Here is a 21,510-nt window from a genome sequence, read left to right on the forward strand (position 1 = left end):
AACCATATCATTCACCACAGGCTTCTCCAGTAAGGTGGGACAAAGTCTTCAGGATAACCAGGACTCCAGTCCAAACCCATCTGAGGACCAGCTTCAGAAAGCTGGCTCTTCTTCTGACCTCAAACTGATGGATTCAATGACTAAAAGTCCAACAACTCAACTGACACACATTTATCTTCTGCACTTGAGCTGCAGACCAGTGCTGTCCCTGTGAAGAACCTGGCAGGTGTGTGGAGTCTGTCGGTCAGATGGTCAGTCGGTTCAGAGGGCCATGCCGGTCTGTGTGTGAGTGTGTGTGTGTGTGTGTGTGTGTGTGTGTGTGTGTGTGTGATCATTTTCTCCACTTAAAGTTAACCAGGTGCTGAGTAGAATTGGGGAGCCGACCCCCGTCCAGCGAGATGGCCCTGAGATGTTCTGAGAAGCAGCATCTGAGAACCTTGACTCAGACCGGCGTGTGTGTGTGTGTGTGTGTGTGTGTGTGTGTGTGTGTGTGTGTACATTTTGGCTCTAATAAAAGCATCCGTTGGCACCTCGGCGGACAACAGGAAGTCTTAGTTTATGGGGAAACATCCTCGGGGTGTGTGTGCCCCCCCCAGGAGGACAGGGAGTCAGGGAGCAGCCGGCTGCCTCTGCCGTCCAAAACGCCGGACAAAGACGCCTCAGTCTTAAGATAAACAGGGCATTAGTGAGCGTGTGTGTGTGTGTGTGTGTGTGTGTGTGTGTGTGTGTGTGTGTGTGCTGGCATTCTGCGTCAGACCCTGCTCTGTTTGGTATGTATTGTTTAAAATAGCCGTAGACTTCTTGTCTGACCCTCCCACGTCCAGGGGCCGTGACACCTAAAGTTAGCCCCGGCGCAGGACGGCGGCCCGCAGAACAATACACACCCCCAGCCCGGTTTTATTTTCACCAGAGAAGAAGAAGGTTGTGTTCGGGAGCAAGGTGACTCTCGCTCTGCTCGGTCTACCCACTCAATGGGTCTTTATTAGGTTTCCAGCAACAGATCCAAGTCATTCACAGTGAGAGTTCAACAAATTCACCCTTTCACACACTTAATCATCCTCACATACACGTGCAGTATATACCAGAACGTGGGTATATATATATATATATATATTTATATTTATATATATACACATATAGAGATAGATTTGGGTAGATACACGATAACCAGTAGAGTGTCATATTGCATTGCGTCTGCTAGCAGTTTGGTTATCCTCCACTGATGAGCGGCGTGACAAGTTACATTGTGTGTGTGTGTGTGTGTGTATATGTGTGTGTGTGTGTGTGTGTGTGTGTGTGTGTCATCACAGAACATGTTACGGGTCATGACGAGTTCTTGTTTCACATTAGCGTTCAGATGCACGTCCGCAGATGGCCGGTCGATGTGGGCGTGTACAGTACGAGCAGTACCTGAGGTCACGTGTCTCTACATGTTTGGTACAATCAGTTCGTTCTTTTCGTCAAGGTGCGTCTTCGTCTCCTCGGCGTCGCCGCGGCGACCGCTAGTCGTCTCGGTGGAATTTGTTGTTCGCGTCCTCCGCGTTCTGGTTCTCGACGGGCCTCGGCCCGGCGTTCCCGCCGGCCGCCCGGCGTCCGCGCCTGGGCCGGTGCTCGGAGATCCAGTTGGCGACGGCCATGGCGAGACGCAGGAGGCCCAGGCTGATGCAGTGCACCTCCGAGGTGATGGGGATGTCGGAGAAGAGGGCGCGGTCCCGGCTGACCGCGGCACCGTTGCACTGAAAGTCTTTGACCACGTTGAGGATCTCCTGGCGTTCCGCCTGCCGCATCATCCCCCGAATATTCAGCAGGGTGGAGACGTGCTTCTGCCTGCGGGAGGAAGGAAGAGGGGAAGGAGGTTCGGTGAGGGTCGGCGGAAAGAGAGGCCGCCGTCGCCCCGCCGAGCCGAATCACTCCCGACGGGTGGCTAGTTAATCGAAGGAAACGCGGGTACATCTCACACGTGCTCCGCCCTTCCAGGCTTCGCCGCGCCCGCGGCTTCCCGGCCGGCAGGTGAAGAATCGGACTAATAAGTTAAAGGCTCTGTCACAGGAAGTGTCGGCACGTGAGTGGGCGAAGGACATTCCTAACCATGCTCATTTCTGACCAGTTTTCCAGCGAAAGCCGGTCGCCGAGGGAACGGCCCCGGCCTCGCCGGAACAGACACAGATTCCACCCGCAAACGTGTCGTGCACATAAAATGCAGACGTTAGATAGGAAGTATGTGTCGTCTGTGTCGGAAGAATCCCGTACCACGTTTAATAGACGCTGTCACTGGCGTCAGAAAAATGAATTCTGGCAGTGATTAACCGCTGCTTGACATATTATGGGATGGCTCCAGTTTACTGCTTGACATCATGGCTTGATGAAGGAAATGCTGTTTGACCCAATTATTCCGCCTCCTCTGAACCCCTGAAAACATGGCTCCGCGTCTCTGACACAACCGGGACGTGCACGCCCGCTTCGTTCCCGCGCCATGAAGATGCAGGAGCGGCGCTGTGAGGTCTTCTGGCTGGGAGAAGGCGGTCCGGGAAGGAGGGGGGGTCGTCGCGCACGTGACTGCGACACACGTGCGCGCAGAAGGCAGGTAACTGCGGCACCGGGAGACCTCGAGGAAGACCTCTGATCTCTGGAAATACCAGCCGGGGGAAGTGGATGCCAGGCAGAAAACAAAGGGGCGAGTGAAGCAGCGGGCTGGCGTGGGCCGAGGCCCGTCCCCCCTCATAACCCCCGTCCCCCCTCGTCCCTCCTCGTCCCTCCTCGTCCCCCCTCGTCACCCTCGTCCCCCCCGTCCTCCTCTCCTCTTCCACACCTCTCGCTCTTTGAATCCGAGCGTGGCACCAGCCTGTCTCCTGCAGGGTGGCAGGAACAGGAAGTACTCGGCAGCAGCTTCCTGTCTGCTCTGTGGAGGCTTCTGCGTCACATGTAGCTGTCGGTTGCCAACTGTCATCCCAGTCTTAATCTGTTCACAAACAGCTTTTGCGCCCCCCCCGCCCCCCCGAGTCTCGTCCATTCTCAAAACAGCCCGGCGCTCGGCTCCAAAAATAGCAAAGTTAATGTAGATATGTTTCCGCGCTCCTTTTCCTTGTTTTGATCCATTGTGACCGAAAAAAAACAAAAAAAAAACATACATACTCTTACATTTTCCCCTGGCTGGCCGGCGGCCAAAGTCAGCAGTGAGAATGTGTATCGGTAAGCATAAAAGAAGATCGGACCTCTGGGGCCACGCCTCGGACCGCTCTGTTTTCATAGATGCTTCCTGGTTGCGGTAGAAAAGTTCCAGCGGCCTCACCGTATGTCTGGGAACTCCTTCACCAGGACGGCCACCTCCATCTGGATGGACGGGGTGTCCTCCAGCAGGATGATGTCGGCCAGGTGGCAGATGATGCCGTCCAGCCAGGAGGCGTTGGACTCCTGGGACGGCGGAGAAAGAGCAGAAGGTCAATGAGGGAGGACCTCCTCGGCGTGCGGAGACCGTGCAGGTTCGAGGGGCCGTGCGCCCAAAAGCGTTCACTAAATAACTCACACACACACACACACACACACACGCACGCACAAGGCCTTTTTTCCCAGATCGAGTTCTCCAACCAGTCCTCCCCATCTAAGTGGTCCAGGGTTCTGCGTCTCGCTCGACGGCACCTTGGCGGCCCGGGAGGAGCTCGGGATCGACCCTGAGCCGCGCCGCCCGTCACCGCCGCCGTGATTCTGATTATTACCGGAGGCGAGGTGGGAGTTGGTTACCGGAGAACTCGGAGGCCCGACACCTCCAGAACTACCCGGCTGCAAGCAGGGAGCCTCGGGCCGGAGGGATCGGGTGTTTGCGGATCGGGGATCGATGACCGAGCCGCGGCCTCTCGTGGACGAGCCGGAACCGAGCCTGTTTTTCTGGCCGGGGTTTCAGTCCAAACGGCTCCGGCTTCACTAAAAATAACGGCCTCTTTTTTAGAAAGCCATTAAACAGGGAGAAACAAACCCGCCCTCCGCCTCCAAGTTTCCAGTTTTCCCAGTCATTTCTCCGGCTCCTCGGCGAAAGAGGCCATCAAGGCCACCGCGGCCCCACATCAAAGCTGGCCAGCTGACAGGAACAGGAAGTTCCTTCTGAACACAGCGGCTTCCTGTTGTCAGCCGAGGTGACGGACACTTGTTTGAACTCGCGCGCAGAAAGAGGGCAAATGCCACGGCGTCGGGCCCGTTGTTCTACGCCCTCTTCCCTCCGCGGCCGCTGCTAACGTAAGCCCGCTCCATCCATCTCCATCTCACTGACGGCAGCCATTTTTCACCGCCCGCTCCTGTATCAACACTGTCGGACCGGGTCCCGACCCGGGAAGCCGGGAGGTCGGCCCGCACCCCCGGCCTCCGGACTCGGCATTCTCCGTGCCAGATCTCCTCGCCGGTTTTCAAGAATCAGCAATGCGGATTTATTTTTAATCTTTCGGGGTCACCGATGGAGGCGCCTCCCGGGTCCGGGTCCGGCGGCGCACGTCTGCCGTCCGTCGGGCCGTCGGCACTCACCAGGTCCTTGAAGAGCCCCTTCAGCTGTTTGGCCTCGTCCTGCAGGCGGAAGGCCATCCTCTTCCTCATCTTGGACGACGTGCAGATCAGCCGCCCGCGCATGACGGCCCTGACGTACTCCACCAGCACCCGGCGGTGCACCTCGCCCACCAGCGTCTGGGACGTTCGGCCGAAGGGAGCGGAAGCCGTTAGCGCGGCCGGCGGTCGTTATTTAGCGGCGGCGCTGCTCGGACGCTGCGTCACCTGATACGGAGGAGGCTCCATCCTCCTGAACTTCTTGAAGTGCTGCTTGATGTTGGCCTCGATGGCCTCGAAGGTCTCGGTGTTGTTCAGCCATTTTCTCTTTATCAGCTTGTCAAAGAAAGGCTGGAACAACAACAGAGCACAGGCCGGTTATCAGACGGGGGGGGGGGGGGGGGGTCCGCCCAAGGACATCCATTATGCTGTAGCACCAACATCGATGTTTCCGGCACCTTCTACTTGGACTCCCACATATTTCAGATGGAAGTACTTTCCTGTCTGATTGTTGAAGCTGAATTAACGAAGCTCATAAAGAATTTCAAAGACTGACCCGCACACTTTGTTACGGTGGATATATTTATGTGTGTGTGTGTGTGTGTGTGTGTGTGTGTGTTTGCGCACACATATGCACATATGCATCTTTGTATATACATAAATGTGTGCATACACACGCCCATATGCATATTGATCAATTGTACGCTCTCTTCTCCCATCCCATCCAGCAAATGGTGTTCATCTTCTAAGCGAGGACCTTCACAGCTGAGGGTGGACCTCTGCTCTCCAGCAGAGGGGGGGTTGAGGAGACCACACTGCTGGATGAAGGTGCTCCAGGCTCATTCGTTTAGATACGTGGATGGACTTGTCACATTTCTTTGCGTCAGCTAATCAAACAGAAATATGTGACCGAGTGTGTTCGTGAGGTGACGGTCGGTGTTCTGATGTTTCTCCTGCAGGGTTAGGGTTAGGCTCAGAGGGCGAGGGGTCTCGGGGAGCCTCACCCTGATGTGCTCGAAGAGCCTGTCCGTCAGGACCCTCACGGAGCGGTTGACGATCCGGTCCAGGGACGAGTCGGCCCTCTGGGCCGAGTCCTCGCTGCCCTGTGGGTCACACTGCCTGCAGCGCTCCACGAAGGACCTGCAGGAGCAGCGGAGATGCTGAGATGTTGAGATGTTGAGCGTGGGGGGGAGAAGACATAGTTCTGGGCGGGCCGGCCGCGGCTTTACCTGAGAGGGGGGCAACAGTTGACCAGGGCGATGGTTCTGGAGACGTATCCGTCGCCGCGATCTCCAAACTCCGCCTGAGTCTCATGAAACATCTCCACCTTTCTCTGGAAACTGGACACCAGGAGACGTCGACACCCGTCACATTCCTTCGTCTCCTCGCTTCGGCGCCGCGCTTCGTGCTTTCGCGCCTCACCTGTGCAGGAAGTCGGCCAGGCCAACGAGACAGCAGCGAGCCACCCTGGCGCCCAGGAACTGGTTGACGCAGGTGGATCGGTCCAAGTCCACCTTCAGCCTCTGGAACGAAGGAAGACAAAGCCGCTGTCTTCAGACCTCTTCGTTTCCGGGTAGGTTCCCGCTGGTCTTCGGGATGAACCCCGCGAGCGGCGGCGTACCTGGATGACGGAGCGGGCCAGGTGGGACTGGTACTCCTCTATGTGCAGGGTCTGGGCCCATCGCCTCTCCTCCTCGTCCAGAACCTGGATCAGCTCCGATGTCACCTTCTCCTGGTCGCGGGAGAACGTCACCAAGATGAACATCGGGCTCTCGGGCCGACGGCTTCACGCCGAGGACGAGGCGTACCTTGACGATGCTGAGGCAGTCCTGCTCCAGCCTGTTGACGGTGTCCTGGGGCAGGATGGGCTCCAGGGCCACGTAGTTTATGGCCGTGGTGGTGCTGATGGTTCCCAGGACGTCCCTGGCGACAGGACGGACAGAAGAATCGTGGGCGGAGGTGCGGACCGGCCTGCCTTCGGAGGCCGCGAAGCCCGGCGGCCTACCTGTTGTAGATGTTGTAGAACCAGTCCAGGAGCGAGTAGACGTCGGTTATCTGCAAGGGGCCGCCGGTGATGGTTCTCAGCCGCCTGGCCACGGCTCGGTGGTAGCTCTCCACGTACACCTGGAAGGCGGAGAACTCCTCGGGGTAGATGGACACGGCGTTCCTCCGCGCCGCGTCCAGGTCGTCCACCATCCGGCTCCTCAGGCGCTCCAGGTACGCCGCCAGCTGGCCCGCCTGGGTGTCCACCTGGTCGGGGAGGCTCCAGTCCGCCGCCTCCGCCACCGCCTGCCTCCACTTGGCCTTCAGCCGGCGGGGCCTCTGGCCGGGCTGGATCTGCGGGCCCGGGTCCGGGTCTCGCTCGGCTTTGGTCTCCTCCCTGAGGGCCCAGGCGGCGTCGGCGTGCTCCTCCTGCTGGATCACCAGCACCACCAGCCCCAGGTTGGGCCCGGCGCTGGGCTGGCGCAGCGACTCCCGCACCACGTCCCACATCTCCTTCATCAGGGCTTCGTACAGGAGCTCCACGTCCTTCGCCTTCCGCCTGCTGGAGTCCAGCGTGGCGTTGGAGCTGAGCGCCTCCTCCAGCGACGACGAAGACGGCGGTACCATCCCGGGCGGCGTGCTGGGGCAGAGGGTGGGCGTGAGGGCGGGGCTGGGCGGCGCCGGCAGCAGCGACAGCAGCTCGCACTCCCGCTCCAGCTCCTGGATGTGCGTGTCGGCCAGCAGGAGGTCCCGGTGGTTGACCAGCTGCAGGATCTCCAGGACTTCACAGAGAGACGGAAGGCTCGGGTTTAGCGGCGCGATCCACGCAAACATTCCGGTCTGATTGTGTACGTGTGTGTGTGTGTGTGTGTGTGTGTGTGTGTGCGCATGTGTGTTTGTGTGTGTCTGTGCGCATGTGTGTGCCGGGCAAACTGGGTCATGTGCTGCAGGTTCTGCAGGCCCGTCTATTCCTAGTGAGGCTCCCTGTGGAGTCTGTGAACACAAGAGCAGCCGGCCTTCTATCTGGAGGAACCTGGTGTCGGAGGAAGTGCGGTCATTTCCTGATTTCACAGTCTACTGGTGATTGAACCCGGTGACTCAGGGCTCGGCGGCCCCCGGGGCCCGACGAGCCGGGGCCGGGACGGACCGACCGACTCGGGACGCGGCGGCATCGGCGGCGAGCGCGTTACCTGAGAGGGGCTCTCTGGTTTTAGCCGCCGGCTCGTCCTCCTCCGCTTCCTCCTCGGCCTCCTGGGACGCCTTGTCTGACATGGATTCTCTCTTCAGCTTGCCCAGACTGACCATCCTGAGGAAGGAGGGCCTTCTGGAAGCCTCCGCCTCGCCCACGGCGCTCAGGTCCCCGCAGGGCAGGCTCTCTCTGCGCTCCTCCTTACGCCGACCTGTGAAGCTGCGCGGCAGAAGACGGCGTGAGCGGCAGAACCGAGCGGGAGGTCTCGGCGTCGGGCCCGCCGAGCCGCCGATCTACACATCTGCTAAAGTGCGCCGCGGCCCGGGTTAAAAATAGGCCCATTGAGCGGCGGCGGCGCCGGCTCCAGACGCGTCGCGGGGAAAACAAGCGGCTCTCGGTCGTTACATAACAGGAAACAGACGCAGCGAATGTCACGGCTATTCTTCCCCCCCGACGGCGAGACCCGGAGCGTCCCTCTGCTCCGGACATTCTGTCCACTTCTGGATTCCGGCCCGGCCCGGCCCGACCCCCCCCCCCCCCGCCTTCCAGAAACCGTCCCGACCCGAGACGCCACCGGACCGGACGGCGTCGGCGTTCGGCCTCACCGGAGCAGGGTCATGATGCCCTCGGAGCCCCTGCGCAGGCCCTTCTTCTTCTCCCTCTCCGGAGGCAGGCTGTTGGCGTCCCCGGGGCAGTAGTGGGGAGCGTTGTTGCCCCACACGTTGCGTCCGGAGATGCGGAGGCCCTTCCCCAGCTTCCCCAGGGTTTTGAGCGGCGACACCCCGCAGATCCTCTCCAGGGTCCCCCTGAGCGGCCTCCCTTTGGGGTTCCCCGCCCCGTGCCTCTCCGCGTTCACCTCGTTCTCCTCCTCCTCGCCGTCGCGGGTCGACCGCAGCTGCAGGTTCCCCTTCACCTCCCTCATGATGAGGCCCGGCTCCCCGTCGTTCCTCTCGTCCTCGTCCAAGTCCACGTCCTCGAAAGGGTTCAGGTTCTTGTTCAGGCCCTTCAGGTCGTTCAGCTCCTTCAGGTCGTTCAGGTCGTTCAAGTCCCGGAGGTCCAAGTCCAGCCTGGGGAGGATCAGCTCGCCGTTCGCCCTGGGGAACTCCTGGCAGCTCTTGGACCTTCCGGGGAGCTTCTTCAGAATGGGCATGGTTGCACTCGAGGGTCAAACAAACTGGGAACAAGAAGATCGCACAGGTTAATGGCAGAGTGGCGGGAAAGGAGGGAAGGATGGCAGAGGACATCTTGGCGTCCATGCCGGCCGCTCCAACACACACACACACACACACACACACACACACACACACGTTGTACTCCATTCCCCTGCACATCACGGCCTCCAGAACTACTGCTGTATTTTCCCGTCGGATCATCTTCAGAGCAGAGCCGTGTCTCCTGCTGGAGGTGGCGTGAAGTTTAGGTGTGGTGCCGCTGTGGGGAAGTCCTGCCCGACACGTGAAGGTGTTTGTTTCGCCAGGCGGTTTACATAACAGCCATGGGAAACGTCCTTTCGCACGCAGCTTATGTAAGGACCTCACCGAGCCAGAGGCCGTCCTCCTCCAGGTCACGGCTGCTTCTGCACCCGCCGGACCCTCAGGGATCAGGTCGGGGTTCGAGGCTTCGCACGCACGCTTCTCCTGGTTTCTACCACGGAGACGAAGGCCGGACGTGTGAGGAGCGGCCGAGGACGCTCAGATCCGCCTCAGATCCGTCTGGAGGACGAGCACCTCCACTTACAGGTGACTCTTCGTCGTCCTGATCTCCTTCTGAAGGCCCCTCGCCGTGCTCCTCCCTGCTGTACCCCCCACCGTGACCCCGGCGGTGACCCCGTCCTGACAGGGTTGTCAGCCGCCCTCGGGGCAGCGGGTCCCCCTTATCTCCAGCGCTACTGCCGGGACGGAGAGCCGGCCGGCGCAGGATGTCGTCCGCACTTCGGGTTTCCCCGGCCGTCACCTGCCCTTGGCCGTGGCCCCGGGGCCCGGAGCCCGAGACCCCGGGGCCCGGAGGCGGAGCCTGAGCCCTCCGGAAAAAATACCCTCCAAGTGTTCCAGGACACTTTCAGCGGCTCTTCGTCACACAGCCCGTGAAATATAAATAACATTCACAGAGAGAAACACCAGGAACTTCACTCATCAAATTCACAAAGACGCACCCGGTCCGGTCCAGTCCGGTCCAGGCCAGTCCAGGCCGGTCCAGTCCGGTCCAGGCCGGTCCAGGCCGGTCCAGTCCGGTCCAGGCCGGTCCAGTCCGGTCCAGGCCGGTCCGGTCCACCCCGCTCTTGGTGTCCGTCAATTTGATCCGGCGGGTCTCAGGACGGGTCCGATCTGAGCCCAGAACCCACGGTCAGAAGAAGCCGATCCACACCGACCCCGGATTCAGAGCCTGGTTCCGCCCCAGACGAGGCTGCTGTGCACGTTGGCGTGCACCGGGGGTTCTGCACGGTTCTGTCCACTTGTCCCCCAGCGGCCACACATCTCCTCCCGACACCCGGACAGACTTTGTCTGAGACGAATCTGAACCGGAACAACCGTGTCTGCGTTTCACCTCGGCGGCTGCAGATGCCAGTTTCTGAACGAGTAAATCTAAGCGAAGCCGAGCGAAGGAGCTCCAGAGAGCAAAGCTCATGGAACCACCAGGACTTGGGTCTCCCTGCCGTCCATGTCGGAGACTCAGACAATATGGGAGATGAGGCTGAAGACCTTCTCAGGAGAGCAACGGGAGCGGAGCAGACACCGGCAGAGGGTCTTCAGCCTCCGTCCAGACGATCTTCATCCCTCGTCCGGCTCAAACACACAGGTTTTTTTTCAAGTCACACGGAGAAGAACTGACCGGAGCAGCTTCATCCATGATCACCCGAGTCTGACCATGAAGAGCAGGTTCTCCTCCGCTCCTTCTCTCCACACACAGCGCCGGCCGCCGCCGCCGCCGCCCGTCCGAGGCGCAGCCTTACCTGTGTGATCGTCCAAGCAGTGCTTCAGTCCAGAGTCATCCTGGAGTGTGTGGACGCTGTGGCTGCCGGCCAGTGGACCGTGTGCATGTGTGTGTGTGTGTGTGTGTGAGTGAGTGAGTGTGTGTCACCGATGAGTGTGAGAGCCTGTCTGAAAGTCCTCGGTGGCTCAGGAGAGCAATGTGGCTGCCTGCGGTTTCCTGAGGAGCTCTATTGTGGTGGAAGGTGATATGTTTTCCTGAGGAAAGGCCCGTCCCGTCCTTTCTCCCCTCCTACGCCGAGCCTCCTCCCCCAGCCTCCCCCAGCCTCCCCCAGCCTCCCCTCCCCCTCCCCCCCAGGGACCCTCTCCTTACACTAATTGCATTAACCGCCCCCTCGGAGGAGGCGGTTCGAGTCGCACCCGGCGGTGCAGTGAAGTCTGAGGCCGGTCCTGCAGGACTCGGCGAGGACGAGCCCGTGTCGGTGGCCTTGGGTCCGGATTCCGTTCCCCAGCGGAAGCGTGTCGGCCGTCCTGAGCCCGGCAGACGCAAACACAAGGCTCTATATTGTCTCCACTTTACTGCCGCGCTCCAAGGTCACGGCGCCGCGGCAACGCCGCGCGAACAACAGGGTGATATACGAGGCGTGCGAGTGTTTGACTGCGTGCACGGACTGTGCAGTTTAACTTTTAAAGTAGTCATAATAAGGATATAAAAAGGAGGACATGACACAGTCAGCGTTCTCCAGGACTCTCCAGCGGCTCCACTCTGCCCCCTCGTGGACTCAATCCTGACCGCTCGGCCGTCTCGGTCTCCAGGAGGTCCACCGGTCTCACCTCGCTGCTCCTGGAAGTCCCTCCATCCTGGTCTTCCACCGCCTGCTCGCCTCAAACGCCTCGACGCCTGCAATAACTTCCCGTCTCTCTGTCGTGTTGTGCATGCACGTATATACGATGTGATGGGCAGCGGCTGGCAAAGACTCCGCGCTCCTGGACCTGAGCGAGGCTTTCAACGCCCTTCTCTCCGATTGCATCTGCAGGTCCTCTGGAGAACGACCCTCCTGCCCATTCTTCTTTCCAAAGGCCCTCCGGCTCTGCCGGGTCGGACGGAGGCGGACCGGATCCGGATCCGTCCTCCGACTCTGCGGCCGGCCCTTCTGACACCAGAGTCCCGCGTGGAAACCACCGCATGGGAGCTCCGGGTTCTCCTGCATTGTCCTCCATCGGACTCCCTGCGGCCCGATGCTGCCGTCCGGTTTCCCAGAAGACGTGGACGTCGCGTTCAGGGCGCGGCGTCGGATTTCTGCCACACGTTACATTTGCGTCTGGGCAGATACAGTGACTCGAGTGTCTCTTGTCTCCACCTTCCAGATGTTTTCCACGTCCCCACATGGCAGGGCTCTTCTCTTCTCACCGCTCTTCTGAAGGCCAGAGTTGTGGAGTTCAAGACGAGTAGTTTCCCCGGGCAGATTGTCCCACCCGAGCTGTGGAGCCCAGCTGAGCCACCCCGGTCCTCTGGGCCGCCTCCCTGCCGCAGGATCTCCGCCCGGCCCGTCACTTCGGGCGGACGAGCCGGTCTTGGCGGGCGTTTGGCTTTCGGACGATGGATTGAGCAGGACGTTCAAACCTCGGGGTGTTTTTGTACACCTTACCCTGCAGGTTCTCCAACAAACCTCAGAGGCCTTCGCAAGGCAGCGCTCTTCATCCTGACACGGAGGAAGCCGGAAGCTCCGGATTTCATTCACGCGTGTGGAGTAAAGGTGTTTAAGCCGTTAGGAGGCGTTTAAGCTACGAATCACAGCACATGTTCTCGGCGGCATGAAGCCACCGGCAAAACCTCAGCTTGCTTCTGCGGCCGAGAAAAGAAAGCGTCCGGCCTCTGAGCTGCTCCTCCCTGGTCCCCAGGTGGCCCTCAGACCTCGGGTTCCTCAGGAAATGACGTAACAAAACCGCACGGAAGGTGTGCATCCACAGTGAAGATGTTTTATTAGCAGAGACAAACGCCACTCAGCAGAACCCACATTTAGTGATTTATGAAGGACTGAAAGGAGGAGGAGAGGCTGGGAGTCATTAGGAGGCTGCAGGTCCACAGGGACTCCAGGTTAATGTTGCAGATCAGTCACAGCTTCTTCATTAGTGGCAGCGAATAAGAGACCATCACGGGTAAAGTCAGAGAGTTCACCTGCTTCTGCACAGGCAGGGGTGGAGACCATCAGACCTTCTGCACCGGCAGGGGTGGAGACCATCAGACCTTCTGCACAGGCAGGGGTGGAGACCATCAGACCTTCTGCACCAGCAGGGGTGAAGACCATCAGACCTTCTGCACCGGTCAAACCAGGTGGGCGAGAGGATCTGCAGTGACTGGGCGTGAAACCCGGCAGTCCTCTGTCGTCCGCCCGGCCTTGGAGTGATCCCTGTCTGATGGCGAATGCGTCATTTGAAGAGGAAGTGCATTCCTTGGCCGCCTGCCGTCCTCTGGCCGGCGGCGTTTGACGCCAGCAGCGTTTGAGTGAAGCACAGTAAGTGATGATGTGGAGCGTCCGATGAAAGTGAAAGCCCCGCTCTGGACGGCAGCCCTGCCGGTGACGGACGCGTCCCCGCTCCACCCGCTCCACCCGCTCCACCCGCCGCCCTCCTCGGTCCAGTCAGCGTTTACGGGAGCAGAGAAGGTTCACGGCCAGAGATCCTCGGACAACCGGAGACTGGACCTCTGTGGTTCTCAGAGAACTTCTGATGGCAAATAGACACTTTGAGCTGACCGACACTGTCAGCTGTTACTTGCTTCATGTTGGCCTGGCGGTGAATACATGTGTGTGTGTGTGTGTGTGTGTGTGTGTGTGTGTGTGTGTGTGTGTGACTACTTCCCGCTGGAGTGGATTCATAGAAGAGAACTTGGTCTATATGTGTGTCATCCACCTCTCTCCAGTGAATGGATGCCCGAGTCTTCTTCTTCTTGTCCTCCCGGCCCCTCAGAGGGTCTGGTTGTGTCCTCGGCCGGCGTGGCCGTGGCGCTGAGGGTCGTGGAAGTGGTAGGGCTCGTGGGCGTGGCGGCTGTGGCAGATGACCGGGTGCTCGATGCCCTCCGTCTGCAGCTCGTCTTGCTTGTGGACCCCCTCCAGCTTCTGCAGCAGCTCGGCGATGAAGGCCTGAGGACGCGCACACGCGGCCGCCGTCAGGAGCGCTTCCTGTCGGGGTTTGTCCGAGGGTCCGACCGTGGAGGAGATCCCCCAGACGCCCGCGCGTTACCAACCGGCGCGGCGGCTGGCGTGAAGGAGCCGCGCCGACGCCGAGCCACATGCGGTGCAAACATTAAATACAGGACAGGAGCTGCCGCCTGCAAATCCAGGACGCAGATACAAAAGCGAGGTGCGTTTCTTCGCTGCAGAAAGACGGGTCGTTCCCGTGAAAGGACAAAGCGCCAGATACCAGGAGGCCTCCGTCGGTGGCGTGTCCGGCGACCACACGGCGACCGAGGCTCATTTCCGAGTCGTGTTTGTGTTTGAGAACGTACCTCTGTGCTGCTCCTGCAGCCGTGCAGCAGCTCCTGTGGACAGAGAGCAGGAGGAACGTCTGACAGCGGCTCCACGACCGGCGTTCAAACCTCATCTGCTCAGAAAGCCGTCGGGGAGCGTCCTCCCCCCGCCGTTGACCTACCTGTAGCTTCCGGACGCGCTCCGGGTCGCCGGGCAGGTCCAGCAACTGGTCGATGTTCACCTCCTCGGGCGCGTCCTCCTCCTGAGGGGAGCACGGGAGAAACACTTCTTTGGATCAAGCTGAGCAGATGCTGCGTTTGCATCGCCACGCCGCCTCCGGAGGAGATGAATAACCATTCTGAACATCATCACCGGACACGCCGGCTTCGCCGGCCGCCGATGGAACAGGTGCTTCTCGGAGGAACCGGGAGGTTCATCCCGTTCCGGTTCGGACGATATCGACCCGAACCATGGGCGTGTCTGCCCAGCGGCCTCCACGCCGTCCAGCTGACAAGGAAGCCCTGTTGGGACAGACGGCCATTGTGGGGCGCGAGGGGACGTCGGTGGCACGGGGAGCCGGCGGCCGGCGGCACACAGGGCCCTTTGTCCCTCTCACAGAGGTCATGACCATCGACGCTCTGATCGAGGAGCCTTTAGAAAGAAGAATCGAGAAGCCACAGCAGCGAGTCAGACACCAGAAACACGCAGCTGTGAAACAACGCCGCCACATTCCCTCAGAAACGCCTCCTGCCGCCGGAGACGTCGGGCAACTCGGTGGACGAGCGTGGACGTCGGCAGAGCCTCTCGCACGCGCAACCCAGTCCTGCAAATGCAGGTCCAAATAAAGACCTCCTGTCCCCGCGTCCCCCGATGGGACTTCCTAACCTCCAGTGAGATGCATCTGCACTCAGGCACGCACTTAACCACTTCCTGTGGCGCCGGGAGAACCTTCACCCCGACCCTCGCCCCACCCCGGGGAGGGGGGGAGGGTCACACCCTTCCTCATCATTCCTTCCTCGCTGCCCATGTAAGGCAAATTGTATTTCTGAGAAGAAGGCGACAGAAGGGACCTGCTGTCCACAGGATGCCTGACCTTGTAAGGGAAGGGGGAGAGCTGAACACCTCGTGGATCAGAAGCCCTGCAGGACTCGGGGAGCGACACAACTTTTACACAAAGTTTGGAGGATTCAATTTAAAGGGGAGGAGATGCGTTTACGCTCCACGGGAAATTTGGGTTTTCCTGCAAATCCAGCGTTATTATCACCGCAAAAGCGGCGCCGACGGTTAGTTGATGTTTGAATTGGTCGCGGCGGTTCTCCCGCGTCCCCTCACCCACCTGACCCGAGAACAGCCGGTCCAGGTTGTCGTCGATCCACTTCTCCACGTCCAGCCGCCGCTGCAGCTCCTTCCGGTTGTATTTCACCGTGACCCGGGCGTGTCTCTTCGGGATCCCGCGGCCGTGCAGCCGGGAGGACTCCTCTCCGGAGGAGTCGGAGCCGTCGCCCTCCCGGTGCGTCGTCCCGGTCCGCTCGGCGTCCATATCTGGCCGCAGGCTGCGCCGCAACTCTGCTTTCCCGGGGGCCGTGAAGCGCGCGGCCGCTGCCTCTTCTTCTGTGGTGTGTGAGTGACGACACGGGGCGGGGCGCCATCTTGACGCGAACCGGCTCATGCACACGCAAAACGACTCGTGCACACGCGAACCGGCTCGTGCACCCGCGAACCAGCTCGTGCACACGCGAAGCAACCATCAGAACGGAGCGGATCCGGGGGCTCGGGTAGAGCGGCGTCACGTTGTCATGGAAACGCCGGTTTCCGTTCTGAAGTCGCAGAGCAAACACGCCCCCGCCACCCGCATCGAGCCGTTGTGACGTCACATCAGCCGCTCGGACACGTCACAGCAGTGGGAGAACCCGGAAGTGGACACTTTGGATGATAACGATCATAAATATTGAAGCGAGTCACGAAGGTGGAGGTTTGTGTCGCTGCTTGTTTTCTGTGAGACTTTGGGTGGCTGGAAGGATGTGGGTGCGCTTTGGGGTGCACGGAGTTTGTGTTGGGGTTCTTCACCTGGAATGGAGCAGGAACAGTGAGTTGTTCTGCAGGCGTGGCTGCGGCCGACCACGGCTCTGCTCATCCAGCAGACCACCGACCGTCAGCCGGGCGTTTGCCTGACGAAAACGATATCATATTTTTAATCTTATCGTTTCCTCCCGTCAAAGTGCTGTTCAGGTGAGAAGGTCAAGAGCAGGACACGCTTGAAGAAAGGCACATTCGGTCCATTTAGACCTCCTGTCCCAGCATTCGGGGTCTCTGATGAACTTCCTGCACGGTCGTGGGGTGCAGGAGGTGCAGGAGGTGCAGGAGGTGCAGGAGGTGCTGGAGGTGCAGAAGCGGCCAAAACATGAGTCTCATCCGTGAGCAACGCAGCCTGGAGCGACGGAGAGAAGATGGAAGATGTTGGATCTTCCTATAGACCCCCAGGCTGCCGTGGGCACATACTTACATGTCACCTTCCGAGGAAAATGTTATCCAATAAAACCGTTCAACTGAAATAACACGCTCAAACTGTCCTCTTTGTAAGGAGTTAGCCAGGCGTCCATCTTTTGCTGCCAGATGAGCCCTGGCTCTCAAACTGACCGAAAGGCCTGTTCTCTCGTTGTGTCTGTAAAGCGTCTCGTCAGCTGTCGGCCAGTCGGGGGCGGCGAAGAGCTGCTAGAAGCTCTAAGGTCTCCCGCCGCTCCTGCCGCTCCACAGCTCCACGCCGAACCCTGGAAGGGCTGCAAACCTCTGGAGGCAGGACCTCCTCAGACGCCACCAGGAGGGACCTCCGGAAGCAACGTCCAACTCAGACCACAGAAGCTAGAAGTCCACCCAGGAGCTCCAGGGTGGGACCTGCTTTCTGGACAGAACACACTCCAGAACCTGGAACCTCCTTAAAGCAGAACTTTTATTCCTCGTCAGGGGATGAACTTAAATAGAAAGATGGAAACAACTTTGGCATGAACACAAAATGGCACACACAAACAAAGATCAGTGGCATGTACTTTGTTTACACACACTCACACACACACACACACACACACACACACACGCACAGGGAGGTGAACAGAACAGCTGATCTGTGGTGAAGACCATCATTATTTTATATCCCTGAAGTGAATTCCTTTGGGATGGTTCACACATCCATGGCAGTCAGAAGAAAACATGGAGCATCATATAAATATATTTCCACCTCTGTGACAATCAAAGGGACGGCTTTCGAATAAATAAATAATATTAAGAAAAGAAATGATGGTACGCACAATAAGGAAATAATGCAAAAGGAAGATTGAAAAGCAAACCAAAAAGTGACAAAAGAAAAAAAAGAGCAGTGATTTTAAAGACATGAAACCATCTCCAGGGTTCCTGTGCAGGTTCTGAGCAGGTTCTGAGCAGGTTCTGAGCAGGTTCTGTGCAGGCTGCGGCGCTGCATTTGGTTTGTGAAGTAGGTCCTCGGGAAGCGCGTCGGCCCGTCTGTCTCTTTGGGTCTCCATGCGGAGGAGCTTGGCGGTCTGGGTGGGTCTGCGGTGCGAGGTTCTCCTCGGGCCAACGGCGCCGGCAGAGAGGAGCGGCAAGTGCTAACATCCTCCTCCTCCTCCGCGCTCCTCCTCATCTGAGACCCGCCTCGTCCGTCCACGCGAAGTCCCGGCGGTCCCCCCGCGGCGGGCGTCCGTCCCCGGGGCCGTGCCGGTACCCGGGCCTGCCGTCGGGGCAGAGCGCCAGGCCGAGGCCGAGGCGCGCCGCGCCGTTGCTGATCTTGAAGAGGCCGCCGGGGCCGAGGAAGGAGTCCCGGTCGCCGGCGCCCGCGTGGTTGGCCGTCTCCAGGTCGTTGTAAACCGCCACGTCGCTCAGCTGCTTCCGCCCCTGCAGCCGCCTCCTCCTCCTCAGGTAGACCACGCCGGCCGCCAGCACCAGCGCCAGCACGGCCAGCGCGCAGGAGACGGCGAGGGTGGCGGAGGAGGGCCGGGCGGCCTGCCGCAGGGCCGGCTTGAAGCTGGGCTGCAGGGTGAACTCGCAGCTGGGGCCCATGAAGCCCTTGGGGCACTGGCACACCGGCCCCGTGAAGTGGGTGAAGCAGGTGCCGCCGTTCTGGCAGGGCCGCGCCCCGCAGGCGTCCGAGCGCACGCTGCAGTTCTTGCCGGCGTAGCCCAGCGTGCACGAGCAGCTGTAGTCGTTCACGCCGTCCAGGCAGGTGCCGGCGTTCTGGCAGGGGCCCGAGGCGCAGTCGTCCACGTTCACCTGGCAGTTGGCGCCGGTGAAGCCGGCCTGGCAGCGGCACAGCACGCTCTGGCCCAGGTCCAGACACTCCCCGCCTGTGTGTGTGTGTGTGTGTGTGTGTGTGAGGGGGGGCAAACACGACACACTCAGCTCAGGCGGAACCGGGAAAACAAGAACGCGGGAGGCCACTAGAGGGCGCCGGACTCACCGTTCAGGCAGGGCCTGTTGCTGCAGCGGTCCAGCTTCTTCTCGCAGTTGGAGCCGGTGTAGCTGGGGGGGCAGCGGCAGGTGTAGCCTCCCGTCGGCGTCTCCACGCAGGTGCCGCCGTTGAAGCAGGGCCCGTCGGCGCACGTCATGGCCACGATCTCGCAGTTCTTTCCGTAGAAGCCTTGTGGGCAGGTGCAGGAGTAGTCGTTCTCCAGGTCCTGAGGTGACGACAAGCATTCCAGCGGGTGAAACGACCTGCGGCCCGACTCTGACTCGCCCTCCGGTCTAGATAACGGATCCATCAGTGTTCTTCAGAGACCGTCTGAAGAACACACACTCGTCTTCTTCTGAAAGGCCACGGGACCGGCGGGAAACCGGCAGGGAATCTTCAAATCTTTGTACTTAAAACACCTTAAAACACTTGATAGCCTTAACCTTGACAATTTATATTTTACTGTATTTCTTATTCTCCCTCCTGCCTACTATTATCTATTATTGTTATGTTTTTGCTTGAAACTCTGGCACAACAATTTCCTTCGGGATAAATAAAGTTGTTCTCATCTCATCATCTCAAACTGTTCTGCTCAGAGTTTTCAGAACCTCAGAACACCGTGACGACCCGTATCTCCTGGACAGATCCCACACACGCACACACGCACACACACACACACGTGCGGCACTCACGTTGCAGCTGCCTCCGTTCTTGCAGGGGTTGCTGTCACACTCGTTGGTCTCCAGCTCGCAGTTGGTTCCCCCGAAGCCGGGCCTGCAGGCGCAGGTGTAGCTGCCCTGACCCGTGTTGGTGCAGGCGGCGCCGTTGGCGCAGGGCTTGTGGTTGGTGCAGTAGTTGAGGTCCTGGTCGCAGAAGAGCCCCCCCCAGCCCTCCTGGCAGTTGCACTGCCAGGGCTGGACGCAGGTCCCGTGCAGGCAGCCGGGGTAGCGCACGCACTGGCCGCAGGACGGGCCCTGCCAGCCCATACGGCACGTGCAGCCCCCGGGGGACTCGCAGTAGCCGTGCTTCTCGCTGCAGTCCGACGAGCAGATGGCTGGGGGGACCACAGGAGGGGGGGGTATTACAATGGGCACGCCTTCTCATACATCACACACACACACACACACACACACACCCGTCTGACCCCAGCCCTGCTCCAGACTCCACTGTTGGTTAAGTATTAAACCAAGCAGCTGCTCAGCACATCGGGGGGGGTCTGCTGAGCTACTGCTCATTACACACACACACACACACACACACACACACACACACACACACACACACACACACACACACACACGCACACACACACACACACTCTCATGCAAACACATACTGACACACACACCACCTTGATAAGTGTGTGTGCTGTGGGGCCCAAACTCATTGTGCCACAGAACAAAAGGCAGATGGAGCCACCAATCATCTGGGCAGCGAGGCAGGGGGACCAGGAGGAGGATCAGGAGGGGGATCAGGAGGAAGACCAGGAGGGGGACCAGGAGGAGGACCAGGAGGAGGATCAGGAGGGGGACCAGGAGGAGGATCAGGAGGGGGACCAGGAGGAAGACCAGGAGGGGGACCAGGAACATGGCCGCTTCCTGACCAAAACAAACATGGCGAGCTGGAGCTTCCATGCGTCTGGTTCTCTCAGCCTGACGTTCCTCAGCCTCACCCGACACCTCGTGGTCCTGTGAGAAGCTTCTCTGCCAGGAACACCTGCGAGGAGATCCCAGGGCCGGCCCTCTTCGGACTTCAAGCTGTTCCGCATACTTTTCTCCGTCCTCCAGACCCCCGGCCCACCCACTCTCCTCGCCGCCATCTGTGTGTGTGTGTGTGTGTGTGTGTGTGTGTGTGTGTGGTGGACACCTACGCTCGGAGCAGTAGTTGCCCTTCCATCCGTCCATGCAGACCCTGCTGCCGTCCTGCTCGCAGCTGTAGTGTCCCAGGGTGTCGTCCCGCGGCCGGCAGTAGTCGGCGCAGCCGTCCCCGAAGTAGAAGGCGTCGCAGGAGACGTGGTAGGAGTAGCGCAGCTCGCTCTGCTCGCCGAAGTGCACGTCCTGGGACCAGTCCTCCCCGATGGACAGCCGGCGCCGCGTGGCCAGGCGGCTCACCAGGTTGTTGTGGTTGTCTGCGGGGACGGGAGGAGGTCAACCTCCGGGACGGAGCGACGCACCGGGAGGAGACGAGGGACGGGAGGAAAACCCACCTGTGTACTCTGTCGGGGACTCTGCGTTCCACGCCTCGATGATCAGGGAGAAGGTGCCCTGCAAGATGGAGGGAGCGTCACACACACGAGCACGGGTGGAGGACGGGTGGATGGATGGATGTAGGTCAGATGGACGGGTGGAGGACGGGTGGAAAGGTGGAGGACAAATGGAGGTGTGGAGGACAGATGAACAGATGGAGTTGTGTACGACAGATGGACGGGTGGAGGAAAGATGGATGGATGGATGGAGGTGAGATGGACGGGTGTAGGACAGGTGGAGGTGTGGAGGAAAGATGGACAGATGGAGGATGGGTGGAGGACAGGTGGAGGAAAGATGGATGGATGTAGGTCAGATGGATGGGTGTAGGACGAGTGTAGGACAGGTGGAGGTGTGGAGGAAAGATGGATGGATGGAGGTCAGATGGACGGGTGGAGGTGAGATGGATGGGTGGAGGACAGGTGGATGGATGGATGTCGGTCAGATGGACGGTGTAGGACGGGTGTAGGACAGATGGATGGGTGGAGGACGGGTGGAAAGGTGGAGCACAAGTGGCGGTGTGGAGGACCGGTGGACGGGTGGAGGTCAGACGGACGGTGTAGGACGGTGTAGGACGGTGTAGGACGGTGTAGGACGGTATAGGACGGTGTAGGACGGTGTAGGACGGTATAGGACGGTGTAGGACGGTGTAGGACGGTGTAGGACGGTGTAGGACGCGCTCACCGGCCACTTGAAGTGGAAGGGCACCCTGATGGGC

The 21,510-nt window shown here is 59.9% G+C and overlaps 3 protein-coding genes across 5 annotated transcripts in view; all 3 read right to left on the reverse strand.

Moving 5' to 3' along the window:
- Positions 1-960: 960 nt before the first annotated feature.
- Positions 961-10,848, reverse strand: exoc3l2a (exocyst complex component 3-like 2a). Of its 2 annotated transcripts, XM_086160501.1 has the most exons (13): positions 10,647-10,847; positions 8,302-8,870; positions 7,698-7,915; positions 6,530-7,289; positions 6,333-6,447; positions 6,146-6,256; positions 5,947-6,047; positions 5,754-5,864; positions 5,529-5,664; positions 4,753-4,875; positions 4,510-4,665; positions 3,290-3,411; positions 961-1,827 (listed from the first exon to the last, which is right to left on the reverse strand). In XM_086160501.1, the coding sequence occupies exons 2-13, from the start codon at positions 8,844-8,846 to the stop codon at positions 1,503-1,505; spliced, it is 2,823 nt and encodes a 940-aa protein (XP_086016627.1). In that variant the 5' UTR covers positions 8,847-8,870; positions 10,647-10,847; the 3' UTR covers positions 961-1,502. The 2 variants fall into 2 exon arrangements, with proteins under 2 accessions (XP_086016627.1, XP_086016628.1); XM_086160502.1 differs by lacking the exon at positions 3,290-3,411 and having other exon boundaries at positions 10,647-10,848.
- Positions 10,849-12,589: 1,741 nt separating this feature from the next.
- On the reverse strand, positions 12,590-15,970 carry ppp1r14aa (protein phosphatase 1, regulatory (inhibitor) subunit 14Aa). Of its 2 annotated transcripts, XR_015107173.1 has the most exons (5): positions 15,430-15,970; positions 14,275-14,355; positions 14,132-14,164; positions 12,872-13,766; positions 12,590-12,838 (listed from the first exon to the last, which is right to left on the reverse strand). XR_015107173.1 is itself a non-coding variant. In XM_086160164.1 (4 exons), the coding sequence occupies exons 1-4, from the start codon at positions 15,760-15,762 to the stop codon at positions 13,590-13,592; spliced, it is 624 nt and encodes a 207-aa protein (XP_086016290.1). In that variant the 5' UTR covers positions 15,763-15,970; the 3' UTR covers positions 12,590-13,589. The 2 variants fall into 2 exon arrangements, 1 of the variants encoding a protein (XP_086016290.1); XM_086160164.1 differs by having other exon boundaries at positions 12,590-13,766.
- A 1,081-nt stretch (positions 15,971-17,051) lies between these two features.
- dlb (deltaB) overlaps positions 17,052-21,510 on the reverse strand; it is a 5,335-nt gene continuing 876 nt past the window's right edge. Inside the window, exons 2-7 of the mRNA XM_086160479.1 lie at positions 21,477-21,510; positions 20,756-20,813; positions 20,420-20,677; positions 19,242-19,603; positions 18,559-18,775; positions 17,052-18,445 (exon numbers count right to left, since the gene is read on the reverse strand). The exon at positions 21,477-21,510 is cut by the window's right edge and continues 206 nt beyond it. Of these exons, the coding sequence (XP_086016605.1) occupies positions 17,742-18,445; positions 18,559-18,775; positions 19,242-19,603; positions 20,420-20,677; positions 20,756-20,813; positions 21,477-21,510 (1,633 nt within the window). The 3' untranslated portion in view covers positions 17,052-17,741. The remainder of the gene's footprint in view (positions 18,446-18,558; positions 18,776-19,241; positions 19,604-20,419; positions 20,678-20,755; positions 20,814-21,476) is intronic.

This window comes from Fistularia commersonii, chromosome 15, assembly GCF_037954325.1.
Source record: "Fistularia commersonii isolate RoL2024-O1a breed Wild chromosome 15, RoL_Fcom_v1.0, whole genome shotgun sequence".
NCBI classification, from domain to species: domain Eukaryota; kingdom Metazoa; phylum Chordata; class Actinopteri; order Syngnathiformes; family Fistulariidae; genus Fistularia; species Fistularia commersonii.

Excerpts from the sequence above, each read along its gene's own strand:
- exoc3l2a (XM_086160501.1), bottom strand. The coding sequence starts at position 8,846 with ATGCCCATTCTGAAGAAGCTCCCCGGAAGGTCCAAGAGCTGCCAGGAG. Across the intron at positions 5,865-5,946 it reads CTGGCCGACTTCCTGCACAG|TTTCCAGAGAAAGGTGGAGA; the intron begins GTGAGGCGCGAA and ends CCTGGTGTCCAG. Across the intron at positions 4,666-4,752 it reads TGGAGCCTCCTCCGTATCAG|ACGCTGGTGGGCGAGGTGCA; the intron begins GTGACGCAGCGT and ends CGAACGTCCCAG.
- ppp1r14aa (XM_086160164.1), bottom strand. The coding sequence starts at position 15,762 with ATGAGCCGGTTCGCGTCAAGATGGCGCCCCGCCCCGTGTCGTCACTCA. Across the intron at positions 14,356-15,429 it reads ACCGGCTGTTCTCGGGTCAG|GAGGAGGACGCGCCCGAGGA; the intron begins GTGGGTGAGGGG and ends TGCTCCCCTCAG. Across the intron at positions 14,165-14,274 it reads AGCGCGTCCGGAAGCTACAG|GAGCTGCTGCACGGCTGCAG; the intron begins GTAGGTCAACGG and ends CTCTGTCCACAG.